The 24,380-nt window shown below is 31.7% G+C and overlaps 1 protein-coding gene across 1 annotated transcript in view; it reads right to left on the bottom strand.

Annotated features, from left to right (window-relative positions):
* Positions 1-913: 913 nt before the first annotated feature.
* LOC124355023 overlaps positions 914-24,380 on the bottom strand; it is a 76,829-nt gene continuing 53,362 nt past the window's right edge. Inside the window, exon 3 of the mRNA XM_046805906.1 lies at positions 914-1,299. Coding sequence (XP_046661862.1) covers positions 914-1,299 — 386 coding nt within the window. The remainder of the gene's footprint in view (positions 1,300-24,380) is intronic.

The following is a 24,380-nucleotide window of genomic DNA, read 5'->3' as shown; positions in this document are numbered from 1 at the left end:
AAAGTCACTAAAATCGTTTATTGGCGGTTAATCTTTTAAATTTCAAGGTTACTGCCCTTAAATTTAACCTCTATTTTTAGACAAAAAATTGTTTATTTATTTATTTTATTTCCAACGGTAACCCATTTTTACAATTGATTATATTATGGTAGAGCATGCTTGAACATAATACTCGTATAACAATATAAAAGTAATTAACAATGTTTTCATAAATAACAAAGATACTAAAATAACATGAGTAGGGTAAAAATATAAACTATAGACAGTAACAAGTAAAAGATAATAAAGTATGAAGTAAGATAACAATAGATCAACAGTGCAATTACGATAATAGAACTGAAAATATTAAAGAAAAAATCAAACAGCCGAGCTCAACAACAGTAGTAATAAATAACAAATGGCAATAAACAAAAATATTACGTACAACAACAGAGAACAACGCAGAACAACAAGAACTATTAAATAAGCTGTATGAGTATTCACATTATGTCTCTGGTGGAAAGATTATTTGTCCTAGGCACTTCTTGAAGGCAGCCGGAGTGGTACTGAAGAAGTCCACCTCACCGAAGACTTCGTTACCCTCCCTCCCCAGACGAGGAATACAACTGCGATGACTGTAGAGTGTGGGCATGGCTCTCATAGAGAAGATGTCCTGAGAGCGAGTGTTTCCTGGCAGCCGAAATATCAGAAGTGCAAGTAGCTGTGGACAGTCAATTACCCCGTTCACCAGTTTGTGCAGCAACGAGAGGTCAGCCAATTTTCTTCTCGCCCGCAAGGAAGGAAAGCCAAAATCCTTTCTCAAGCTCTCAACCGGAACGTCTAGATATGAGTAGCCAAGCCGCAATCCCATCAATCTTATGAATTTAGTCTGCAGCCGCTCCAGAGATTCAATGTGGCCTGATTGGTAAGGACACTAGATGACGGAGGCGTATTCCAGGATAGGTCTAACAATAGTTTTAAAAATTGTTGCCAAGGTTTTTGGAGATCGGAAGTCACTCGATGCTCTACACAGAAAGCCCAGCGAGGAGTTATCTTTGCTACAGATGAGAGCTATGTGCTCCCCAGGACCGAGATCCGAGGCCATTGTCACACACAGGTCCCTAAAACACGATACTCTCTTCAATGGAGTGCCGGATAGATTGTAGTCAAAAATAATAGGATCATTCCTTCTTGTATAGGTCAGGACAGCACTCTTTGTAGCATTAAGTTCCATGGCATTGCGACGACACCAATCTAGCGTCATCTGAAGCCGACGGCAATCATCAGAGCAGGCCACATCAAGGAAGATCTTAATATCGTCTGGAAACAGTAAAAATGTTGTGGAGATCACACTGCATATATCGTTCAAAAAATAAATTAAAAAGAAAGGGGACCAAATAGGATCCCTGGGGGACACCAGATAAGACAGGGATCGGTCCTGAGTGAGCACCAGCAAATCCTACCACCAGGCATCGATCAAAAAAATAACTCCTGAGCCATTGCAGAAGTGTGCCACAAATTCCATATCCCTTGAGCCTAGCCAGCAGTACGTCATGGTTTATTCTGTCAAAGGCATTTGTAAAATCCAGCAGGATACAGTCCACTTGGCGCTGCCTGAGAAAAGCAGAGGTCACGTAATTTTTTAGGAGCATAAGATTTGTGACTGTAGACCTTCCGGCCCTGAATCCGTGTTGCTCTTCAGCAATTATACGTCCAAAGTCAAACTCGAGTCCATCCAAGACAAGATTCTCAAAAACTTTGGCGAAAGCGCACTGGATTACAATGGGCCTTTAATTTGATACCTCACCTCGTTCCCAGATTTGAAAATTGGCACCACGTAGCTAGTTTTGAGACATTTGGGAAAGTGTCCGTTTGCCAGAAGAGAATTAAAGTAAAATGCAATATGAGGTGCTAGTATTACATCAGGTGAACCATTTACATTTGGAATTAGAACAGGTTTACTACATGAACGAATAAATATGGTGTACGATTATAATATCAATTTTACCGTAGTAAATTTCGTCTTCAAGACTTACAGCTTGATGTAGTGACATGTTTTGTTGAATTATTATTTAATTAAATACTTCTTTAATGAACTAGAGTTTTTAAACATGTAGTTATAACTTCAGTACATTTTAAAGATATTATTGTAATGAATAATATGCGATTTTATTTCCGTAAGAATATTAATTTATATTGTTTATAAAACTTTTTATTTACGCGTTAACCAAACAAGTATAATTTAAGAATATAAAATTAATTAAAAAATATATTCCGTCCTTGTACGAAAACAACAGGTGAGTGGTGTCCCTACAGCTCTATCTGATCCATCAAGAAAATTATTCAAATTTTATACCCTTGTATATAACAATTAAAACACAGAGGAGTTAACCTCTTCTTAAAAAAGTAATGTGTACTTCGAATAAGTAATAATTCTTCGTAAAACTAATAATATTAGGTTTGACTTTTTAAAGGATATAAATTAATTGTGTAACGATATTGATAAAGTTGCCTTTTTTCGAGTTCTAGAAGATCACATTACAATTTTCGTATGGCAAGTATGTAGGTATTCAATGATGATCTAATAGGCTATAAGTAATTTTTTATGATGAGTTATTAGTTTTACATAGCGTACTTTGTACGTACAGATACTTAACCTCACTGTATCAACACAAAAGATTTAATTAAAATGACATTAGAGTTCAGGAAGGAAGGGGATCATGAAACCTAGCCAACTAACCCACAACGCAAATGTCAACAACAATCGATAGGTAACTGTATGCCCCGGTATATTGTGTAACCTGTCAAAAGCACTTGATTGGCTCAACCTTCATTCTGTATTGTTTATGTTGGAACATGCAATTATACTCCACTTGTACAACTCACGGCAAACGCCTATCTCTGATTGCTATGCGGAATAATGACATCGACGGACTAAAGTGAATATTCAAAGTAGGTATCGAACTCTATTTAATACTTCAATTTATTGTTGCTCACGGGACGTGAACCAAACTATGTGAACTATAAAACTATAATTATATTCAAAAGTTCGACTTTCTTCAATCCAATTATTTATTTAAACTTAAAGTTTGTGTTGGATCATAGATACTATTTTTTTAACCCATGTTATTAATATGTATGTGTTAAATTATGATGTGGGTTTATTTTTTCTATTCGTGGCAATGAATATTTTTTAAATATTACATTAAAAGACTTATCAGACAAACTGCAGAGATCATACAATTGTTGACTTCTACGATTATCATATGATCATTATATTTTTCTGTTATTTTTTTTGCTACAAAACGGTGAATAAAATAAATAAACATATTCCTGAATTTTAAAACTATAACTGCGATTTAAAGCCATTAAAAAATCACATAAAATAAAAAAAATCGCATCAAAATTGTAGGTTGAGTATTAACAATGAAATTTAATATTTATGTTAGCACATTTTATATAGCTTCTTATAACTATATTTCAGTTTTGATTATGCATAACTTATTTTATAACATATTATTTTGTGATAAAAACAACATCAAATTACTATTACCTATCCTAGTAACAACTCCTAATAATATTCCTTAAATACAATAACTTGATAATAGCAATTAAAAAATTTATTCACAACTCATAACATGAAAATTTACATATCTAATTGATATTTTAAAAAGTTCATAGACATGCGCATATGAGGACACATAGAGAAAGGGAGATAAAACAGCAACAAATAAATTCCAAAACCTTTAATTCAAAACTAATAAACAGTCAGTAAATATGTATAAAATACTCAAATATTATTGAGGGTCAACTACATAGTATTTAGGTTAGTGTACGGCATTATTTTATAGAAAAAGCTATAGGACATTTGATGTTCAGTGAGACTCAATTTCAAGTGTATTCTATTGTAGTTCAAGACAATTTGATCGTGCTAATTAGTTTCAGAGGTTCCTCATTGTTCTTTTCTGAATTCATTGTAGTTTCCCCATATTAATTTTATAAACAGTAAATTTTTTACGCTCTTCAAGTCACTTGTTTATTGTAATCAGTATAAAATTTCTTGAGTTTCTACATCCATGTACTTATCTTCCAACCTTAATTAAACTTAAGGGCCTTGGCTTCATTAATATAATCAAAGATTGGAAATAACTTATTTGTATAAGTTGAAAATCACACCTCATCTATATAAGGACTGTCTACACACCACTATCTAAATTTAAACAGGGTTTAATCCACGCTGCAGTATAATATTTAAAACAAACATAAAATTGCCACATTTACTTAGTGGCATGATGTTTTGTCTTGAAAATAATAACAATTAGAACCAATATTGAGTAGAATATATTAAAAGGGAAGAAAACAATGTTTAATGTGTGGAATGAGTAATATCCGTGGTAAATTAAACAGAAACAAAATATTTCCATCCAATACTACAAATACTACAAAGGTCTTTGACTGTTTTTAAGTTAGGTAACTTTTAAAAATATTGGACAAGAAAAATACATTTTAAAAAGATTTGTCGTTATTCCTGAGTTTAACGTATAAAAGAAATCTCAAGATTAAAAATGACTAAATAGGTCTAAGGGATGGAACCGTTGCATAGGTTCCAATTATGAAGTGAAGAATGAAACAATTAAATTCTACAATAGGTAATTAATACCTAATTAAAAAGGTTTTAATTTTTTAATTGTATTATTTTTGTTCGAAAATTGGAGTATGTATTCAAATCGTGGGCTTACAAGACGAGAGCACCATACTTTTCTTAAAAAAAGGAAATAGACAGCCATGCTAGTTTTTTAGGAGATTAAAAGGGAAGATATTAAGATGGATATAAATCATATTACTCTTTACATGTTTTCTAGCCTGATACAATTGAAAAATACCGTAATACACTTAAATGGCAGTTTAATTATTTTCAGACGATTAGATAAAAGGGACTTTAAATTAGCAAGTTTATGGGTGTTCATGTCGTTATCTAAAGCTTATTTTACTTTATTTACGATTCTTAACTTTTTTTTAACTGTACCAATCCTAAAAAATTTTCATAAATTATATTTCTTATATTTGTAACCTTCAATTTTAACCATGCCAAAACTAGTACGTTTAACGATCGATTACTTCTTCAAGTGAAATTTTCCAAAATCGATTACAGTAAAAAAGGCATGTGCCTTTAAATTGGAAATTGGCTCTCGGTTCGTGCACAAGTAGCCTATAAGACAGAACAATATGATCGAAACATCGTTTGGTCCAACATTCAAAAAGTGACTATTTAAACGAGGAATGAAATAACAAATTAAAAATTCAGATAAATGTGATTATTTTGTCTATATACAGATTTATCCTGCATTAATTAGTAGAGATATTTATCACCATCACAACCTCTTATACGTAATCACTATTACAAGCCCGTAAACAGTAGAACTCGTTTATGACTGACAACACTGTTATAAGGCAAGCATTGTATGGAATATTAGGGAGCTTGTGTTTCCCCATGTTACACGTAATATAACAGCATGAACGCCCTTTGACAGCTAGGGCCACATAACACTATCATGTTAATTACCGATCAACCAGTCACCAGTAATTAGACGACTCACTACCCTCCAGAAATCCGCCCTTCGCCATTCCTTTATATTGACAGCCCAACTACTGTTGTCTTTAGAGCATATCCGCTATGGATTTCCTGATAAAATATCTAGTTGTTCATTTAAATATTACTATGATAAATTTCAGCAGCTTATTAAAATAGTTTAGTTTTTATTTCTGAGTTATTACTTAAAATTATTTACTAAGCGTTAGTGAAGACCATAATTCAAGGGGTTGTAAAGATTTCATCTACGTCTGTTTGTCTGTCTATCTGCTAGTCCACACGATATCTTGAAGGGAACTATAGACTTTAGATTTTGCATGAATCTCGGTGTTATATAGGCAACATTGATTTCAATGATAGTGCTTCTCACATGGATCTTGGCTGAGCATTAGGGAACATTATTACTTTGGTCTAGTGAATAACCTTGTGTGCAACGGGAAACAAGCAGAGTAAATAATGTTATACACACAATTTCTTTGACGGAGGATATCTTTCATTGAAGAGCGTCATTGAAGAACTGTAATCGTGCTCGATAGGCTGGCACATTTTGGGGGGGGGGGGGGGTGGGGGGGGGGGGGGGTGGGGGGGGGGGGGGGTGGGGGGGGGGGGGGGTGGGGGGGGGGGGGGGTGGGGGGGGGGGGGGGTGGGGTTAAATAACACTTATTACACACAGTACTTGGCAAATATTCTACCTATTAGTGATAAGCTATATCACTGCCTACCTTCTAACCCTATCAAATAATTATGAACTGATTTAATTATTTCAATTAAATTTTGCATACGTTTTAAACTATAAAAAAGGTACATATTATTAGTTTATGACTAGTTTTGAAAAGAAACCATGACTAAAGAGTTATAACATGGAGAATAAATTCCGTTACTATAACAATTTATAAATATTGTTGCCTCACTGTGTAGTTTTTAGTAAAACATATTACACATAGATTGAATTAACGGAAGTTTGGTACATTAATAGTACATAAATCAAACTGGCACCTGCTTCACCATTAACAACATTTTTTGAATTCTGATAAACTTTTTCACGGAACAGCTCACTTCAGTAACGATGAAATATTTTAAATTTTAATAGTAATATAAAATGTTTACACGGTTTAAGCCGGATAAGACTGACGATAAACAATGCAACGATCTCCTAAACAAAACAATTAAGATTTAAATGATTTTTTTTTCGTTAGAGAGTAATATTTATCTATAAAAGTATAGTAGATGTTGTTTTAAATATGAATTAGACTAATTTTTCATAATTATATTATTAGGCAAACAAATAGCTTTACATATATATATACACATATTATATATACACACATATAGGTAGAAGTTATATTTTAATGTGCGTGCAGAAACCTTCTCAGTTAATGTCGGACAGTTTTCAATGCATAGGTATGACGTCAAAAGTGACCTTTATTCAAGTTTTTGCGTAGCTTTTAACCTTTCAAAATACGATATTTTCTTAATGAGCAACAGCTTCGCGTGAAAAGAGAACGTGAACCTAAATACTCGGATCACAAGATTATTCAGCTGCACTTGCACGATGCTCTTTCACTCCTGCAAAACAACTTCTCGCTACACTCCCACATTACATTGTTAAATATTAATTAGTGAACCAAAATTAATTCGATGACATAAAAAACATACTGATGTAAAGATATCACAATTCCCAATTAAAATGCGAAAGTTCCTTTGTTTGTTTCCTTTCACGCATAAAGACATTGTTAGGGTTCCTGGGGTTAATACAAGCCTATTCAATTTCTAGAATCGCTCAGTTCTACGCCCCACTGCTGTATAGAATACCAGTAGAATAGCAGTAAAAAATACCTTATTTATCTCTAAATCTTTGTGGAAAGAGAGTTTACACTTTTCTAAAACTATTCAAGTGTACCACTGAAATCGTGTAAGCTATTCAATCAACTCCATGGAATGCTGCATCACATTTGCGGAGAAAGCCGCGGGTATGCTCTAATATATATCAATATACATAGTTATAAATGTAACCATGGACATCAGTATATAATCCAATGGCTCAGTGTAGCGGCTACAACGGGTATCGCAAGGTAACTGGATCAAGCAAAGTAAAGTGTGGCTGCTGGTTGGATGGGTGACCGATGAGCGATCTTTGTCCTTGAAAGCAGCCCGGCTTTCCGGCCGTTATTGGTGGTTCAGACTTCAATTTTAAGCCGTTGGTCTCCAGGATAAATACCTGATAAAATAAGACATGTTTATTTTAAACTATAAAACATAATGTCCTATTTTGATTATACTCGATGCGCAATAACTCCTAATTTTACATGCAAAATTGTCTAAGATATTTATTTACTTATGCAACAAAACTACTTGTTCAATAGCAATACAAGGTAGGACTTGCTATAATATAAAGTTTTTAAATATTTAGGGGTACTGGTTGATCACAATTTCAGGTGGGATAGGCACATAGAAAGTGTATGTAAAAAGGTCAGAGTCTACTCATGTAAACTATACAACTTAAAGCAATATCTACGCTGTAAAACACTGGTAACAATATATGATGCACTGTGTGAATCTGTTATAAGATATGGGCTCAAAGCTTAGGGAAATGCATCCAGCTACCATTTAAAAATTATAGAAAATAGACAGACACTCAAATGTATTATGCCAAATAATTTGAACAGTTTTTACCAGATGCTGATGTTTTCAAAAACTTAAATCGATTACAAGTAGACAATGTTTTTAAGTTTTTTATAATTATTAATGATTATTTAAGAGTTGACACTTATAAAATCAAAAACACACATACTTACTCGGTCAGAAAAAACTATCTTGTTGTACCTAAATTCAGCAACAAATATGGAAGTAGAACTCTGGAAGTTTATGTGCGTACAGTTTTAAACATGCTTCCAAACAATGTTAAAAATGCTAAGAGTTGTAAATTATTTAAAGTTGTATTAAAAGAGTTGTTATGGAGAAATGAAATTTAATATTACTGGTTGTTGTTGTGTTGTTTTATTATTGATTATTGATAGCTTGTTATGATTGTTATTATAAATGTTATTGAAAATTAATTCCAAATATAATTAAGGTAACTTATATATATATATATATATATATATATATATATATATATTGATTTGATTATTTGTTTTTCTTTGAATGATTTTATGTAAAATACATGTTTTTGGGTATATTGTTATTGATTTAAATTATGCATATTTTTATATTTGTTTCTTCTGTTTGTTGTTGTTGTTGTTTCTTGAGTATTTATTTATTGTTGTTAGGATTAAGCTTTTTTATAAATGTTAATTATTTATTAATATTGTTTCCGTGAGAAATTTTGGTATGTTAATTTGAAATTTGAATTTATTAGGTTTTTATATTGTAATTTGCATTTTTGGTGAGGTCTTTACTCTTGTAATAAAACTGCATGGACTTGACCACAAATTAATTTAAAGCATAGAATTAGTAATTATTGTATTTAGTGAAATGCCGACAAACCCAATAGGGTTTTTGCATTCATGAATAAAATGATTTGTAATTGTTGTTATTTCAATGAATAAATAAATTTTAAAAATATACTTTTCTCGTTGCCATCAGTGTTACCTAAAATAACAACGTAAAAATGTTCACTAAGCTTAGCTAAATTCTGTGGAATAACATGTAAAATTATCAAGCTCTATGTTGCCTATATAAGAAATGAAACTTCATCCACAATATAGTTATATAGGTCAGTTTGATCTCAAAGCAGAAAGATAGAAGTGACATTTGTCTAACCCCACGAGCAATAACCTTCGTAAATGCCTATTAATTTGATTACAGCTATTTGGCACCTAATTATATGTTCTCCTGACACCTTAATCAGCACTGTGAGATGCGGTTGTGATATTATCAGTAGTAACTTGTTTAAAAAGTTGTTCTTATTCAAGCGAAGTTTATGAGTTAATAAATAAACTAATTAGTTATACATATTTCGACATTTTAATATATTAATTCTGTGTCTATTTTACTTTCAAGTAACTTGCAAGAAAATCTAAATTAAAAGAGAGCAATAGATTAGGCTAATTTGTTTTCGCCACTTAATCCAACGCGATTTCACACTTCACTTTCAGCACATCGATTAATAACTCGGTTCCTTTCCTCCAGGACAGGTCATTTGTTACTGCGTTTTTTCATAAAGTAATTTAGGATATTGAAAAGAGTTTCTATATTTCTAATTAACAAAGCGCTTTTCGTGTTTGTAAATCTGACCTAATCTAAGTGTATAAAACAGGATTTTACGGCCTTAAATAACCGTTTATTTTATTAATTGTATTTCATGGTTTAAGAAACATATATTTTCTGGTGTCTGAATTTATTTGAAGTATTGTAAGTATGTTACTGGCTTTTAATGTAAATTAACAAAAATATTTGTTACGCTCTGCTGAGACTTGACCAAATCCATTCCAACGATGTTATTTTTGCTAACGATTTTTATTAAAATGGTAGTAAGTTTTAACATACTAATGGTTAGAATTAGGAACAATTCAGTAACCAGGATTTATGAGGATGCATCATGACTATCAGCATTATACAATAGTTCGAGTTTAAACACCAAATGTTTTTATCCATCACATTATATTCTGCAGTTTTATTTCCGAATATACATTGTTTGAACAAAAGAATGTAAACTTAATTATGTAATCTAAGTGTTTCTGATCCAAACTATTTGTATTTCGTTTTTGAACTTCTTCGTCGCCACTTTTTTAAATCTCCCCAGAAGGACAATGCTAAAGACTACATGAATCACATTTCTGACAATGACATTTCTGATTGCCTGTTCTCCAATACCTCAAGGGTGTGTTGGGTTGGTGTCAACTTATGTATCCACAGTCTCTGAGGTGTAGTTAAGCTAAAGGTGTTTAATATCTAGGAAGGGAAGTCAATGCTAATGTGAAGGGAAGTCCATTGGGAGGATATCAATATATTCTTGATTTGTAATTCATTATTTTGAACGACACATGGTAATCAATATGTAACATATTCTGTATTTGTATTTTGACTATTTAATGTTCATTGCGGTGTATTTTAAAAGAAAAGGGAGTTTTAAACCAAATTATGGTTACGGGAGTTCAGTAAAATACATTTTATTTCATTAAAGAAATTTAAGTTTATGGATAGGCGCCATAAACATATGAGATTCAGGGCATATTTATGCACTACATAATTAACAGTTTATAGTATAAATTATGACCGCAGTTTTCTAGAAACCTTAATTATACAGAATAAAAATCATTTTGAGTAAACTAAGTTATCGTTCCAACAATAGTTTGTAATGAAAACAATTTCTTTTCAAAGATGTACACCACCACTGGGTGAAATTAACAGGCCTATTAAAAACTGCTGTAAATAATATATAATAAAAACTGGAAAAAACGTTGCCTTTCGTACAAAAACTTTATGTTTACAATATAAAGATAACACAGAGAAAAATCACGAACAATTGCTGTAGCCCGATTCAACAAAGACGTAGAATGTCTTAATGAGCAAATAAAGCACAAAGTGTACACTAGCCCTATGTAACCATGATAATGAGATCTGTGTAGGACACTTCAGAAGATGGGTAAGAAATTATTCTGTTGTAAGAGTAAAGTGTACAATTTCAAACAGCGAAGTATTCGTGTTTTGCAAAAATTATTGTTTAGAAAACCTTATTTCTGCAATATTACGCAATGGGTAGTTTTTTTTTATGTACACAGCAAAATGCCCAAATGAAAATATACATTACTTGTACATAGTTACGTATATATTTTTGTAAGAGGGAAGATTATTAATCCGTAGATATAAGCATCCTATAATATTATTTAAAATTTCCTGTGTACCAATACAAAAGTTAATACGCTACACAAAGCGTTAATAACTCACGTTAACATGCTTCACTGAGGTTCATTCAACATTTAAACTCTTTAGCTCATTTCATTCTCGAGAGGTCCTGCGGACAGATTGGCAGACAGCCGATAGCACACAAAATAAACGTTTTGCATCCCCCCGGTAGAGAAAGAGCAATTGCGTCAGCCTACTGAGTGATAATCTTCAATGACGCTCAGCCAAATTCGATGGTTGGGCAAGCACCGTCATAGAAAACATTACTATCTATGTAGAAATGAAGCTTATTGCAAAATTTGAAGTGTACAGGTGAAATCTTTCTCGAGATGTAATAAATATCACGTAGTTTTGTGCATTCAGTTAGGTTTCATAGCAGTGCTTAAGTAGCGAAAGTTCAGGAGAGCTAGGTAGGGTACCACAAAGCAGATTGTGGTGTGTCACATACTAAAATCTTATATGATTGGAACCAGTTTACAAGTTTATTTATTCTGTTAGTTTCTCGCTGTCATCAGTGTAACCCATAAGACCATTTTAAAAATATTCGTGATCGATTAGTCAAATCCTGTAACATGCACTATTATCGATCTCAGAGTCGCCCATATAGAAGTGAAACTTTATGCAAGTTTATAGGCCAATTAGTTTCTTATAAATCGTGAGGACAGACAGTTGGACTGAAATGACATTTTCCAATACCTCAAGTCAAAGGCTTCTCCAAAACTTGATAAAGGGGCTACAGCGGTTTAGTTCTATTTCAATATGAATGTTCGGGAGAGTGAATGAATATAATTTGATGTTAAGAATACTGGTGCATCATAAATTTCTTTAATTTCTTTAGTAAATATACATTGTTTATATGTAAAGTAATAGAGAATTCTTTTTATATTTAAAAATATTTATATTTCTAATACTTGTTTCGATCTCAGAGATACCTAGACTATAGAATTAAGAGTCATCTAGAGTAATAGGTATTTTCATTGTCTCATCAGGGGCACCGTTGAGTGCTTATTTTAGGCAATATATCTAAGGAAAAATAGTTTAGGGAAAAATAGTAACAGAGTTTTCTTCACATAAAATAGCTACGGAGGCAAGTGTTGATTCAATGCGCATGTTCAGTTCAGGTCCATTCCCCTTCCGATTAGTGTAGCGAATAAAATTGATGCGGTCACAAATTTGACTTCTGGAATCTGGAGTCAACTCCTTTCAAAGAAGGTTTAAGAAAGTTGCGAGTAAAAAGATCTACTAAAACCAACTATGGGTTTAAAAACTATTTTCATTACATTTAACTGAAGAATCCAGAATATTGAATGTGACACCTTAAGGTGTTAACTTACTACTATGAATTGCAGTCAAGATGTTGGAATAGATATTGGGTTTTGAAAGATTTTTTACGTAAGATTCATTCCTCTCTAAAATAATTTCCAATAATACAGAAAAACGTAGTTACTATTTCGGCCATTTCTCGTGATATTACATACACTTAAAGTAGACAGTTTACTCAGTTATTGTAATAAGTATCAAATAAATTAAGTTGAGGTTAGAAATGAAATGTTTACAGTATGTACGTGAGATATACCTTTAGGCATTGATACTTATTTATTAAATTATGACTTAAAACTTTATTTTTAAATTAAATGTAATATTTCAAAATTACATGTTTCCAAATTGTTTTTCTTAACGAATTCGCCCTTTTACAAATAGAATTAAAATCGTGTCATTCACTGAAGCGGTATATATTTATTAATGTATATAAATTAAACTCTTAAAATAAATCAATTTTATCCTTTCAGAGAATTTAGTATTTAGAACATCGTAAATATTGTTAGTCGTAAAAACGACCCACACTTTTAAATATGTGTCGCACCATCGTTACTAATTAAGAAGATGAAGTGTGAAAGGGAAGACGGAAAAAAAGAAATTTCTGCGTAGTGTTGGTACCCGTACTGATCTTAATAGTATTACCAAATTGCAGTAATCGTAACTGTACAGAACGTTGCTGCTAGCCTAGAGTTGTACGGTGCCTGCAACTATGGTAACTCCGCAATCACGCATAACTGCCAGGCGCTATACCAAAATTAAAAAAACGGCGTTTTCAAACTACAACGACGATATTTATTTGTGTTTTACTAATGAAATTAGAATTAAATACTTGTTTACATATTTTATATTAATTTTTTAGTTTTGTAGTTTTGACGGTATTTATTACCATTATAGTACTAATGTGATCTAATGATATTATTATTGACAGTAGTATTATCGTTATAATAATCATTTTAATACTATGCTTGAAAATGTATTGCTATTTTGAACTATTGTTTCTAGTTTCTCTATAATTAATTGTAGTTTGATTTCACCTCGGCATAAAATACTTCCTACCACCCAACGAAGTTGAATGGGAAATAATAAAGTTAAAATGATCATCGATCACCAAACGAATAACAATTAAATTTACTCCCTTTAAGTATATTGTACATCAAATGGTTACAGTTAGTATGATTTTACAATAGTGTGTGTGCAAAACATTTATAAATCAGAATTTATTATGTTAAGATCGTGAGTATATTATACTTATGTTATTATATTATACTTGTAAGCATATCATACTTATTTACTGAATTGGCGAAGTCAATTACTCCATCAATTACAAGCAGCTAGAAAAAATAATTAATGTGTAACAGCCTGTCCGTCCATACAGTATTTCTAAAACTAACATTTTCAATTACACACTATTCTAGGAGTACATACATTTGATAATTACCATCCGATAGAAGCCAAACTTATTATACATATTATGAACAATTTTAAGAACATAGTTTTTTGCTTATTGAAGCATGCAATTTTTAAATTATTGTACACGTCACAATAATCAAGTTCCCTACTCATACTGATTATCTCCTCCAATGGTGTATGAGAATATGAGAGATTTTGGAAAAAACATGCTTCTATAAATATTTATTTATGAAAACAGTAAACATTTACAAGTAAACTTTAGTGTACATGCAAATCTTCGTGCTCAATAAGTTCAATCCAGTGCGTAGAATGTCAAGCATGAACAGTCTTATTGTTGTAAATATATTTCGCAGCACGATGATGCGGACCACACGTGTGCAGTGCTGCTGCTGCCAGTATCCTGCCTACTATCTGCAGTATATATCGTCACCATGACGTCATAGGGGTTACGGCGGTGTACCGCATCACATATACTGGGGCAGATTTATACACAATAAACTTCTACATCTCCGAACAGCGCCTGGTTTTTTATGTAACAAGTTCACCGCTCTGAAACTTGTAAACATATCAAATGTGATCGCTAACAAAACAAAAATATTTATTATATATAACTCTGTATTATATGATCAAATAAAAGCAAATGTAAGTTAGGTAATTATTTTAGTTTGATAAAAAAATCATTTTTTTATAAAATGAAAAGTTTTTAAATTATTTATGATTTAAATAATTTCTTTTCAATTAAATATAATTTAGAAAATTACTAGATAAACATATTTTATGTAATATTTTATAAATAAAATTATGTCACTCCCTGACGCTACATTTCCTGCATGCACGGTGAACATTTTATATTTTATCCTCAGTGGTTTGTTTGTGTCTGATTAATAATAGTGTCGTCCAAATTTTTTTGTACAGTGCAGTTATCTATAAAGGCTATGAATTTAACACAACACATTTTTTCCAAACCCTAAATTAATTGTACCATTGCAAGGAAGACAATACAATAGTTGTATAAGAAACGAGATAGATTTGTACTTATTACGTTTTGAATATGAATATAAATTGTATTTAAATACATATGTTATAAAAATGAGAATATTTGCACCCAGTAGACTCTGAATAACCAAAACTGATTGGGACAAAACGTGCTCATTTTTATACAAAAACAAAGAAAAACCACATAAGTAAATCATGCATCTGATCTGAATAATTTCTTGCATCTGAATATGAACTCATTCTTCAAGTATGAAACTCAAATTCACAAAACTGTAGTATTATTATGTTAGTTTTACACATTATTTCCTTCCATGCTTTAACAAGCAAATCATCAATAACGTTTGCATTTCAATAATGAGTAAACGAACTAATGATATCATAGAACAATAATGATATTTAAATGTAATATTGTATAACATATTATTCACTATTAGTCACAATAGACAATCTGACAACATTTACGAATGCGTCTTGCTAACAAATGTTCCAATATGAGACTGAAGAGTAATGTGGCGATTCATAATCCGGTCACATCGCGCAACCGGCCGTATGGAGTGAAATAACCCCGGAATGGTTTTGATAAACTATCTGCACATAAATCACCTAGTTGTTTGAAGAGAGCTTCTTCTTCTTATCAGCCAACGTCCTTCGTCCTTAGCCAGTTGGTGGCGCGCTGACCAGTAAAGGCTTGCAATCTCCTTTTAGTCGCCTTATTCGGATGTGAGGTTGGCGGCTAGGGCCAGACGCTGAAGGAGCTGGGCTGCGTACATCCTGGAATTTCCCTCGATGCGGTGCAGATGGGTTCGCAGTAAACGTACTGGTGGTGGTCCTGAAAGCAGCCACTGCTACACTTCTAGGTAAGTTTCGGGGTAAGGGCGAATCTATAAATTTTGCCTAGTTCCACCCTGTTCTAGCCCTGTGCATTAATCATGCATTACTGCTGGATATTACATAGGCCCAGGTAATCGCATTGCAAAATATCCTCTGACACAAAGCTCTGGTGATTACTTTAACCTGTTTACAATGTACACAACAATAATCACTGGGCAAAGTATTACAGCTGACAAGCGGCCTCTCTTTCTGTAAAAGATATTTGGGATTTGGTCATTAATAGTATTTATAGAACGAAATCTCAAGAAAAAATAAAAATAAGTAATAATTGTTATATAATTCTCGAATATTGATAACGGATTATGATAACTGATTTCAGTGACATCTTTAAAAATAAAATTTTTCTACTAGCGATTAGTAAATACTGTCATTTAATTAAATAATAATGTTAAAACTTCCCAATTTAATAGTGGTATAATATCATAAAATGGGAATACCTATTAGATAAACTAAGTATTAACCTAGTCACTGCTGTGTAAATACAAATTTAATTTATATATATATATATATATTGTCCCGGCAGAGCAAGTACTTTTTGCGATTCAATGTTTATATATATATATATATATATGTATATATATATATATATATATATATATATATATATATAAACCACGTAAACAGGTTTCGCTCTTCGCTATGAATAAATTCAAGATTTTAAGCTTATAGCTACACGTGTAAAATCTCAAATGACAATTCTCAGATTTTGTTTAAATTTGTCTGATATTTTTTTGGTTGTATAAGACCCAGGTAGACATTTTTCCAAATTCTATCAATCCACGTGCCATCATTGCACTGAAAAATGTCTACAAATAAAGGAAGCATAATTTTAGGCTTCAAGTCCATAAGTCAGGCAGTTCAAGTAACAGGCAGACATACGGAAATAAAACTTTACTTCGCTAACGCTCAGCCAATTGACACACCATGTATAAAGGTCTGTTCGCTCTAAACGAAGATCAGGATATTGTTTTACAACTTTCAAACACCTTTTATCTACATCAGCGCAAATGTTCTTACATATATAAAATTAATATCCACATTATTTTTTTAACCTTCATATCTAATGAATAAACAAAGTATGCAAATTGCACAAATTGAGATGCGATCGAAATCCACTAAAAGCTTTTGGGATTGTACAGGAATCCTACTATTAGTGACCCCAATTATTGCTATTAATAGTACCTCGTTTTGACCAAAATATTTAAAACTCTTCTTTAGTTGCATCATAGAGGTAGTATCTTTGATTGTATAATCTTCTGCTGAATTTGAATGTACTGGATTCACTAAAGATAGCTAACATTAATTACCATCAGTTTTCTCAAAAACACACCGTTATAATGTATAGTACGTGTACATATTCAGTAGATACTGTTTTAAATACTAACCTTACAAACATTAATAACTAGGGTGAAAAATGTTGTAAAGGTGATTAAAATAATTATTCAATGGAAGGGTTTATTAGAATCCAAATTATCCGCCCGTATGTGCAATACCTCAAAGAAAATTAAGAATTGGTACTTTGATTCCTCTTGGTTCTACAAAGCGTCATAATGATGTTGTGGTCATAACGTCAAAGGGCAGTCATATGTATGTGTGTCAGTCCGTCTGTGAGGTAAATTTTGGTAGATACATCTTAGAGACTTGAAACTCGGTACAAATTTTTCTCTCAGTCCATGAAAAAACTCCTTAATGAATTAGAATTGAAAATTAAAATATTAATCAGTCCGTCTGTGCTGTACCTATTTTTGTGCCTTCTCTTAGGACCTTTGATACTCCATTTTATTGGTTTATTTAAACTATTTACACATACAAGTACAATAACTATCAATAGCTCTTTTTTGCATTTATTTATTGTATAATTTTTACTTACTATTTACTTCATCCCTCATATTTATGACATCCTACACACTCAAAAAGTTATATTACAATTCAAAAAAAGCCATAATTTGTAAAAGACGATTAGAAATACTGTCAATAGCATGCTATTGTGCGTCTTTTAATAGAATCCATTTACTAGACTAATATTTGAGATTTAAAATATAAACTGCTGAGCTAGACAAGAAGTTGCATGTTAAGAAGATAAGGAGCATAACACACCACTTGTCGCATAACAGACTTTCGCTTGCCATAGGTCGTGTGAAACATTTTAAATTTATAATATATTCCATTAATTTACTATGTTAAATATTATACTATTGGACTCAGCCCGTTTACAAAATGTATTTACCCTGATACTTTTTCATTGTCATCAAAATTACCATTAATGTAAATTTTTTGTTAAAAAGGAAGCCAAATCCATGGAATGACATGGACAAAAATAAAACTCGATGTTGCCTACGAGGTAAAAAAACTTCAAACAAAATGTCAAATTTATAGATTAATTTTTATCTTAAGATATCATGCGGACACGCAAACGGAAATGTAATTTGTTCGTAGGGTTAGGCTTAATTATCACTTATCGATAATATATGAAGAATATCTTTTATAATTTTTATACTAATTACTCGTCGCTCTTTGTATCATAATTCCATTTTAAATAAATCGAAGGACAAATAATTCAATAATCTAATTCAATAATTCTTTATTGATGCTACAAACAGATATAAATCCAATAACATTGCAGCATTAAATACATATAATTTTACAATATTATTAAAGCTCATACATATAAATTATTTTAAGCAATATTAATAAGTAAATCATACATTATTGAAGACATTTTAAATAAATGTTAACACAATATAAGAATGAATTTATAAATAAATTAGGACATAGTCAAACCAAGCAAAACTTAAATTAGTTTCTGAAAATTTCAATATTATTGTACACAAAAAATTCTTTTAAATTAATAGTATAACTTTAAGCTTATCCAATGATGATTCAAAATACAATTCAAAAGCTTATTCGACATACAGATCAGGCAAAATCACTCTAATTCTGCCGACAAAAGAAGCCAAGGTCGAAGAGCATAAATCAATGTTTTGAGGTAGAGTATTACCCAGCCGCATCATGACATTGACAGGAGCGTGAGCCCCGAGACTGGTGCGTGCAAACTGAGGACTGAATAACGCTTGGACTCTGGACACGGGCCGAGGCACAAGGAAGTTAAGTTGAGATAGGAGTTCACCACAATCTATGCGACCATTCATTAACTTGTGTAAGAAGACAAGCATACCCAAGTTCCTGCGTTTATGTAGACTGTGAATGACAAAAAGCGATAGTAGTTGAGAATAAGGTATTAAAAAAGTGTACACTCCAGAGCTTTTGAAATACAAGAACCTCAAGAACTTCATTTGAATATGTTCAATCATATGAGACAGGTAATTTTGATGAGGATACTAAACACTAAATCCAAATTCCAGTTTAGACCTAATCAGAGAATAGTCTAGAAGTTTGAATGTATCAATATATGTATAATAAGAATAACTTATAAGAGTAACTACTGATTAACAAGTGTTTATTAACGAAATGAATTCAATTATTTAAAGTCGATAACCCTAAAATGTGATCAAGTTAACTATACGCTCCACTTCGACAACAACAATAAAGGGAGCGGATGAATGGTGGCGCTATTTAATTGTGGCGTCTTAAAAATTACCAAGATTATAATCTTTTGTCGGCCGAAACAGTAAAACCACCACAGCATTTCCTCTTTATCTGAGTTTAACTTAGGTATCGCTATTGAAAAGTTTCCTCAAAGTTTTCTCTGGAAAAATATTTGTAATATAATTCAATAGGAATATATAATGTTGTTTTAAATTTATATAATTATGGTAAAAAAGAATTAATTATTTTGAAAATAGTTAAAACTATTTTCAAAGAAGCTCTAAATGTCAAAAATAGATTCTAATTATTTAGACCAACTTAAAAAAACAGCTTGGCTTAAATTTACCAAAAGAAATAAAATAAAAAAATAATATAATAATAATATTGTTTGTTTTTATTTTTATTTATTAAGAATAAAATATAGAATATTAGATTAGAGTTTCGTACCGAGAAATATACTAAATATGTAGCTTATTGGATACAACGTTTATGGAAAGATTTATTCCAGCAAAATAATAACTGAAAGTGATGTAAGAATAGATTTAGAAGGAATTCGTAGAAAGTGTGCATGTACCAAAATATCCACCCCTGTAAGTCATTCTAGCCCCCTTAGAGGGGGGCAGGGTGACGATGTATGACTAACTGGCTCCACAAAGTTCCCGGATATTGACGATCGTGTTATTGCAGTTAGGAGGAAGAGTTACACAGGTACATTAGAATGTCTTTGTGGTCACGTGTCGTTAAAAATCAACGTGATGGTTAAAAATTCGCTCTCAATAAATACCTACAAATGCCTATCATCAATAATTGTTATTGAAGTCAGTTTCAAAATATAAGAAGGTGATATAAGAAGACGAAGATAATGTAGAAGTAGTTTTCGAGAGAAAGGAGACCGTTATCTTGGCGCTAAGAGATCCCAGGGGGCCTGCTATTGACATGTCGAAGCGCTGCAAAATAGAAGAGTTTATAGTTAGTGTTAAGTCGTAGCAATTTTCTTTAATCTTATATTCCACTAAATTATATTTTAACTGCAGTAGTGCAGTAATTAATTGTATTTATTGGAAACTAAACTTTATAATTTTTTTCATTAGATTAATATAGTCCATGTATTGGGAGAAAAATTTAAGTAACACAGTTTTCATACATGATTTGATAACTAATAATTTACGGTTATCTATGTAATTTCTGTTGTATCTTAAATTTTAGTATAAAATATCTAAAGACTTTATCTGACAATAGTTCGCACTAAATGGTAATATTATGTGAGGGGGGAGGGGCACCTCTACGTAGTTTAACTGAAAACAGTTTTTACACTGTCAAGAATAGCTACGAGTATCCATTTATTTCACGACCAATGGAAAAGCATTCCTTACATATAATAGTTTAAATATCGAATTATAAATTTAAAGTGAATAGCTTGTAAAAATGTATAAAACAAGAAAAAGAATCCCCAGGAAGCTCGAAGCCAAACAACTACGATTAAGCCCTAAGATTAAAAGTAGATTCACTACTACCTAAAAAAATATTATTGTAGTCTTTACATATTACCAAATACTCTTATGACATCTTAGAACCTACCCCTGAGAAGTATTACAGCAGGGTAATATACTTCCATTTTGGATGACATCTAAGCTTTGCTGGGATAATATTATGGTCATGGGAAGACGTACGCGCCTTAGAAACCTTGTCGCCCTCGTTTAATTTTAAGGTCTGTGATACGGATAACTTAAATTGAATACCTAGATAGATTTTTCACCAACACCTAAATACAAAATTGTTTATTTTTTGCTTCAGTAAGTCCTATAATTTCAGTACTTACCTTAAAAAATTGTAATTCTACATGACCCAGACTTTGAGATGGATATCACAGCTATTTATACATCGTGTACGTTGCATGGTATTCATATACTCGTACGATATAGTTTACAAATAAAATATAAAATATCGTATTATTTTTGTGATTATTAAATAATCCCCATTATTTAATAATGGTAACATTAGGCCAATTCTGTTTTCTGAAATTTACATTTATAGAACATAATTCGAACTGCAGAGGCGCCACCATTAACCAAAAATTCAAATTTATGAAATCTGATGCATTTATTCACTGAACAGATCAAAAAAGTAAAGGCTGAAATATTTCAAAATTTGAATAGTAATTTAAACTTTTTACGCTGTTGAAACCTGATCGGATTGAAGATAAAAAGTGCAACGGTATTATATAATAAATAAACCAATTAAGATTAAGTCGAATATTTGAAATCGTAAGAGCGCAATCTTTAACCATAAATGTATAGTAGATGTTGTTTGTAAATATGGAGTAAACTCATTTATCATAATTATATTAGGCAAAAACATCTTTCAACATACAGCATAAATAACATAAATACGTAAGATTTAGATTTAACAAGACAATATGTTCAGTATGACATGTCTTTAAAATAGAAAAGATAGATAGATATTCGCAAGTTATATTTTAATGTATGTACGGAGAGCTTCTCAGTAACTGTTGGGCAGATCTCAATATATGAGTATGGCGCTAAAAGGGACCTTTATTCAGGTTGTGCGTAGCGTTTAACTTTTCAAAATATATTTTCTTAATGAGCAGCAGCTTCCCATGAAAAGAGAACGTGAACCTAAATACTTGGGTCTCAAGCCTGTTCAGCTGCACTTGCACCTTGCTCTTTCACTCTTGCAAAAATATCTTCTCGCTTAACTCTAACATAACTTACATTGTTCAATATTAATTAGTGAACTCAAATTACTTCCTCTACATTACAATTAAAGTGATGTAAAGTCATCACTTTAATTTGTGATGTAAAGTCATAACTTTAATTTGTGATGTAAAGTCGACCTAACAGTATTATAAATGCGAAAGTGCCTTTGTTTTTCCATTCAGGCATAAAGGCATTCTTAGAGTTCCTGGGATGAATATATGCCTATTCTTATTTCTAGAATATCTCCGGCTTACGCCCCACTGGTGTCTAAAGCTTTAAAAAACAATATCTTTTCTAAAGTTGTGTAATATAAATTGAAAGTGCGAGTTAAAAATAACGAACTGTTCTGTTCTGTGTAAACAATGCATTATGACAGCACTAACATATTCTTAAATGGTTTTTACCAACATTGTTAATTTGTCTGCCTTTACAGAATGAAAGCACATTGAAAGTAATAACAATTCTTGTTTCAAGATCGTCCCTATAAGGAAAATCTGTTTATTTATTCTGGATTTTACATAATGAAATAAATTAGGAATTTCTACATGTAAGGTATTAAATTATGTTTTCCTATACATACTAGATTGGCATATTAACGGTATCTGTAGGAACAAAAAAAGGAGGGATTGCCCATCAGCCTGATTCAACAAACTTTTCGCTACGTGACTATTATTTGAGAAAACAAGAGAACACAGTGAATCCGTAATTATACCAAGTAGAATCTCAAGCAATACTTGAGATAGGTTTTTGATGACGGATAGGGTGCTAGTGAATGTGTGTATGAATTTATTGTATGAATGTATGTGTACTAAATTCATAAAGATACCTTTATTATATTTTTTTTAATTTTAAATGTAGTAGTTTTATTTTATTTAAGTTCTATATTATTATATTAGGGTTAATTGTAAGACAGGGCCTTATGGCCCTAAATTCGCCCTTTTGTATATATAATACAAATAAAGTCATTTGAATTTGAATTTGAGAAACTAAATAATAGTTTTATATCAGAAAATCGTACAGAGGACATCGCTTCCATTTCTTGCAGATGGGGTATGCGACACTGATTAGATATTTGTATGTAATGGTATACCTCCTAGACTGGACGAAGGTAATAGTATGATATTTCAAACATGGATATGGAATGAATAACATTTATTTTACTGAACCATGTATGATCTTTACATATGTATGAAAACTGTCATAATGTAAGTATTTAATTGTGGTAGTATTATTGTTGTTGATTTACTTATTAATTTTCAATAACAACATCTATATCCATTAGATTTAAAAAAAATCCATACTGTTTTGATAATTATTACTCTGAGAAAAATAGCAATCCAATTTTAAGTTGGAAATATAAATAATTTGAACTATTTCAAAATCAAAAAATAAGACTTACTCGTAATTTAGCTTAACCTCTGGTCCTCTTACTCATGAGTACTGAAAAATGGGTACCTGATATTGTTAATTCTATTTTAAAAATAACATACGATTGTATCGTATTACATGAAAAGTTATCTATGAAAGCTAAGAATGCTATTAAATCGACTTGGAGTTCTTCTACATTGCTATAAAATAGTTCAAGTGTTAGTGAAATCGCTGGAGCTATTAAGTTCAAAGAATTCTGCATCGAAATTCCCTGGGAAGCCGCGGGTAAGCGGTTATACAATTATAAAATGTACAATGGACATTAGTATAATCTGTGCAAATGACGCAGTGTAGTGGGTACAACGGTTATCGCAAGATAAACCGATCAAGCATCGTCGAGCAGGGCTGCTGCTTGGATGGGTGACCCCTGAGTTATCCCGTCCTTGCAAGCAGCCCGCCTGCCCGGCCGTTTGTGGTGGTTCAGTCACCTTTAAGCCGTTGGTCTCCAGGTAAAGTGTTAGAGAGGACTTCTCAGCCCTAACTTCACCTGATAAAATAAGACAACTTTACTTTTCTATAAATTATAAAACACTTATGCCCTATTTTGATTATAGTCGCTGTGCAATAACACCAAATCTTTTATTTTATGTTTTCTAAGATAGTTATATACTTACGAGACACGGCTTCTTGTTCAATACTAATACGAGGTAGGAGTA

This window comes from Homalodisca vitripennis, chromosome 1 (assembly GCF_021130785.1).
Source record: "Homalodisca vitripennis isolate AUS2020 chromosome 1, UT_GWSS_2.1, whole genome shotgun sequence".
Lineage (NCBI taxonomy): Eukaryota > Metazoa > Arthropoda > Insecta > Hemiptera > Cicadellidae > Homalodisca > Homalodisca vitripennis.
Note: the sequence above shows the minus strand (reverse complement) of the source record. Positions and strands in the feature narration are given on the sequence as shown.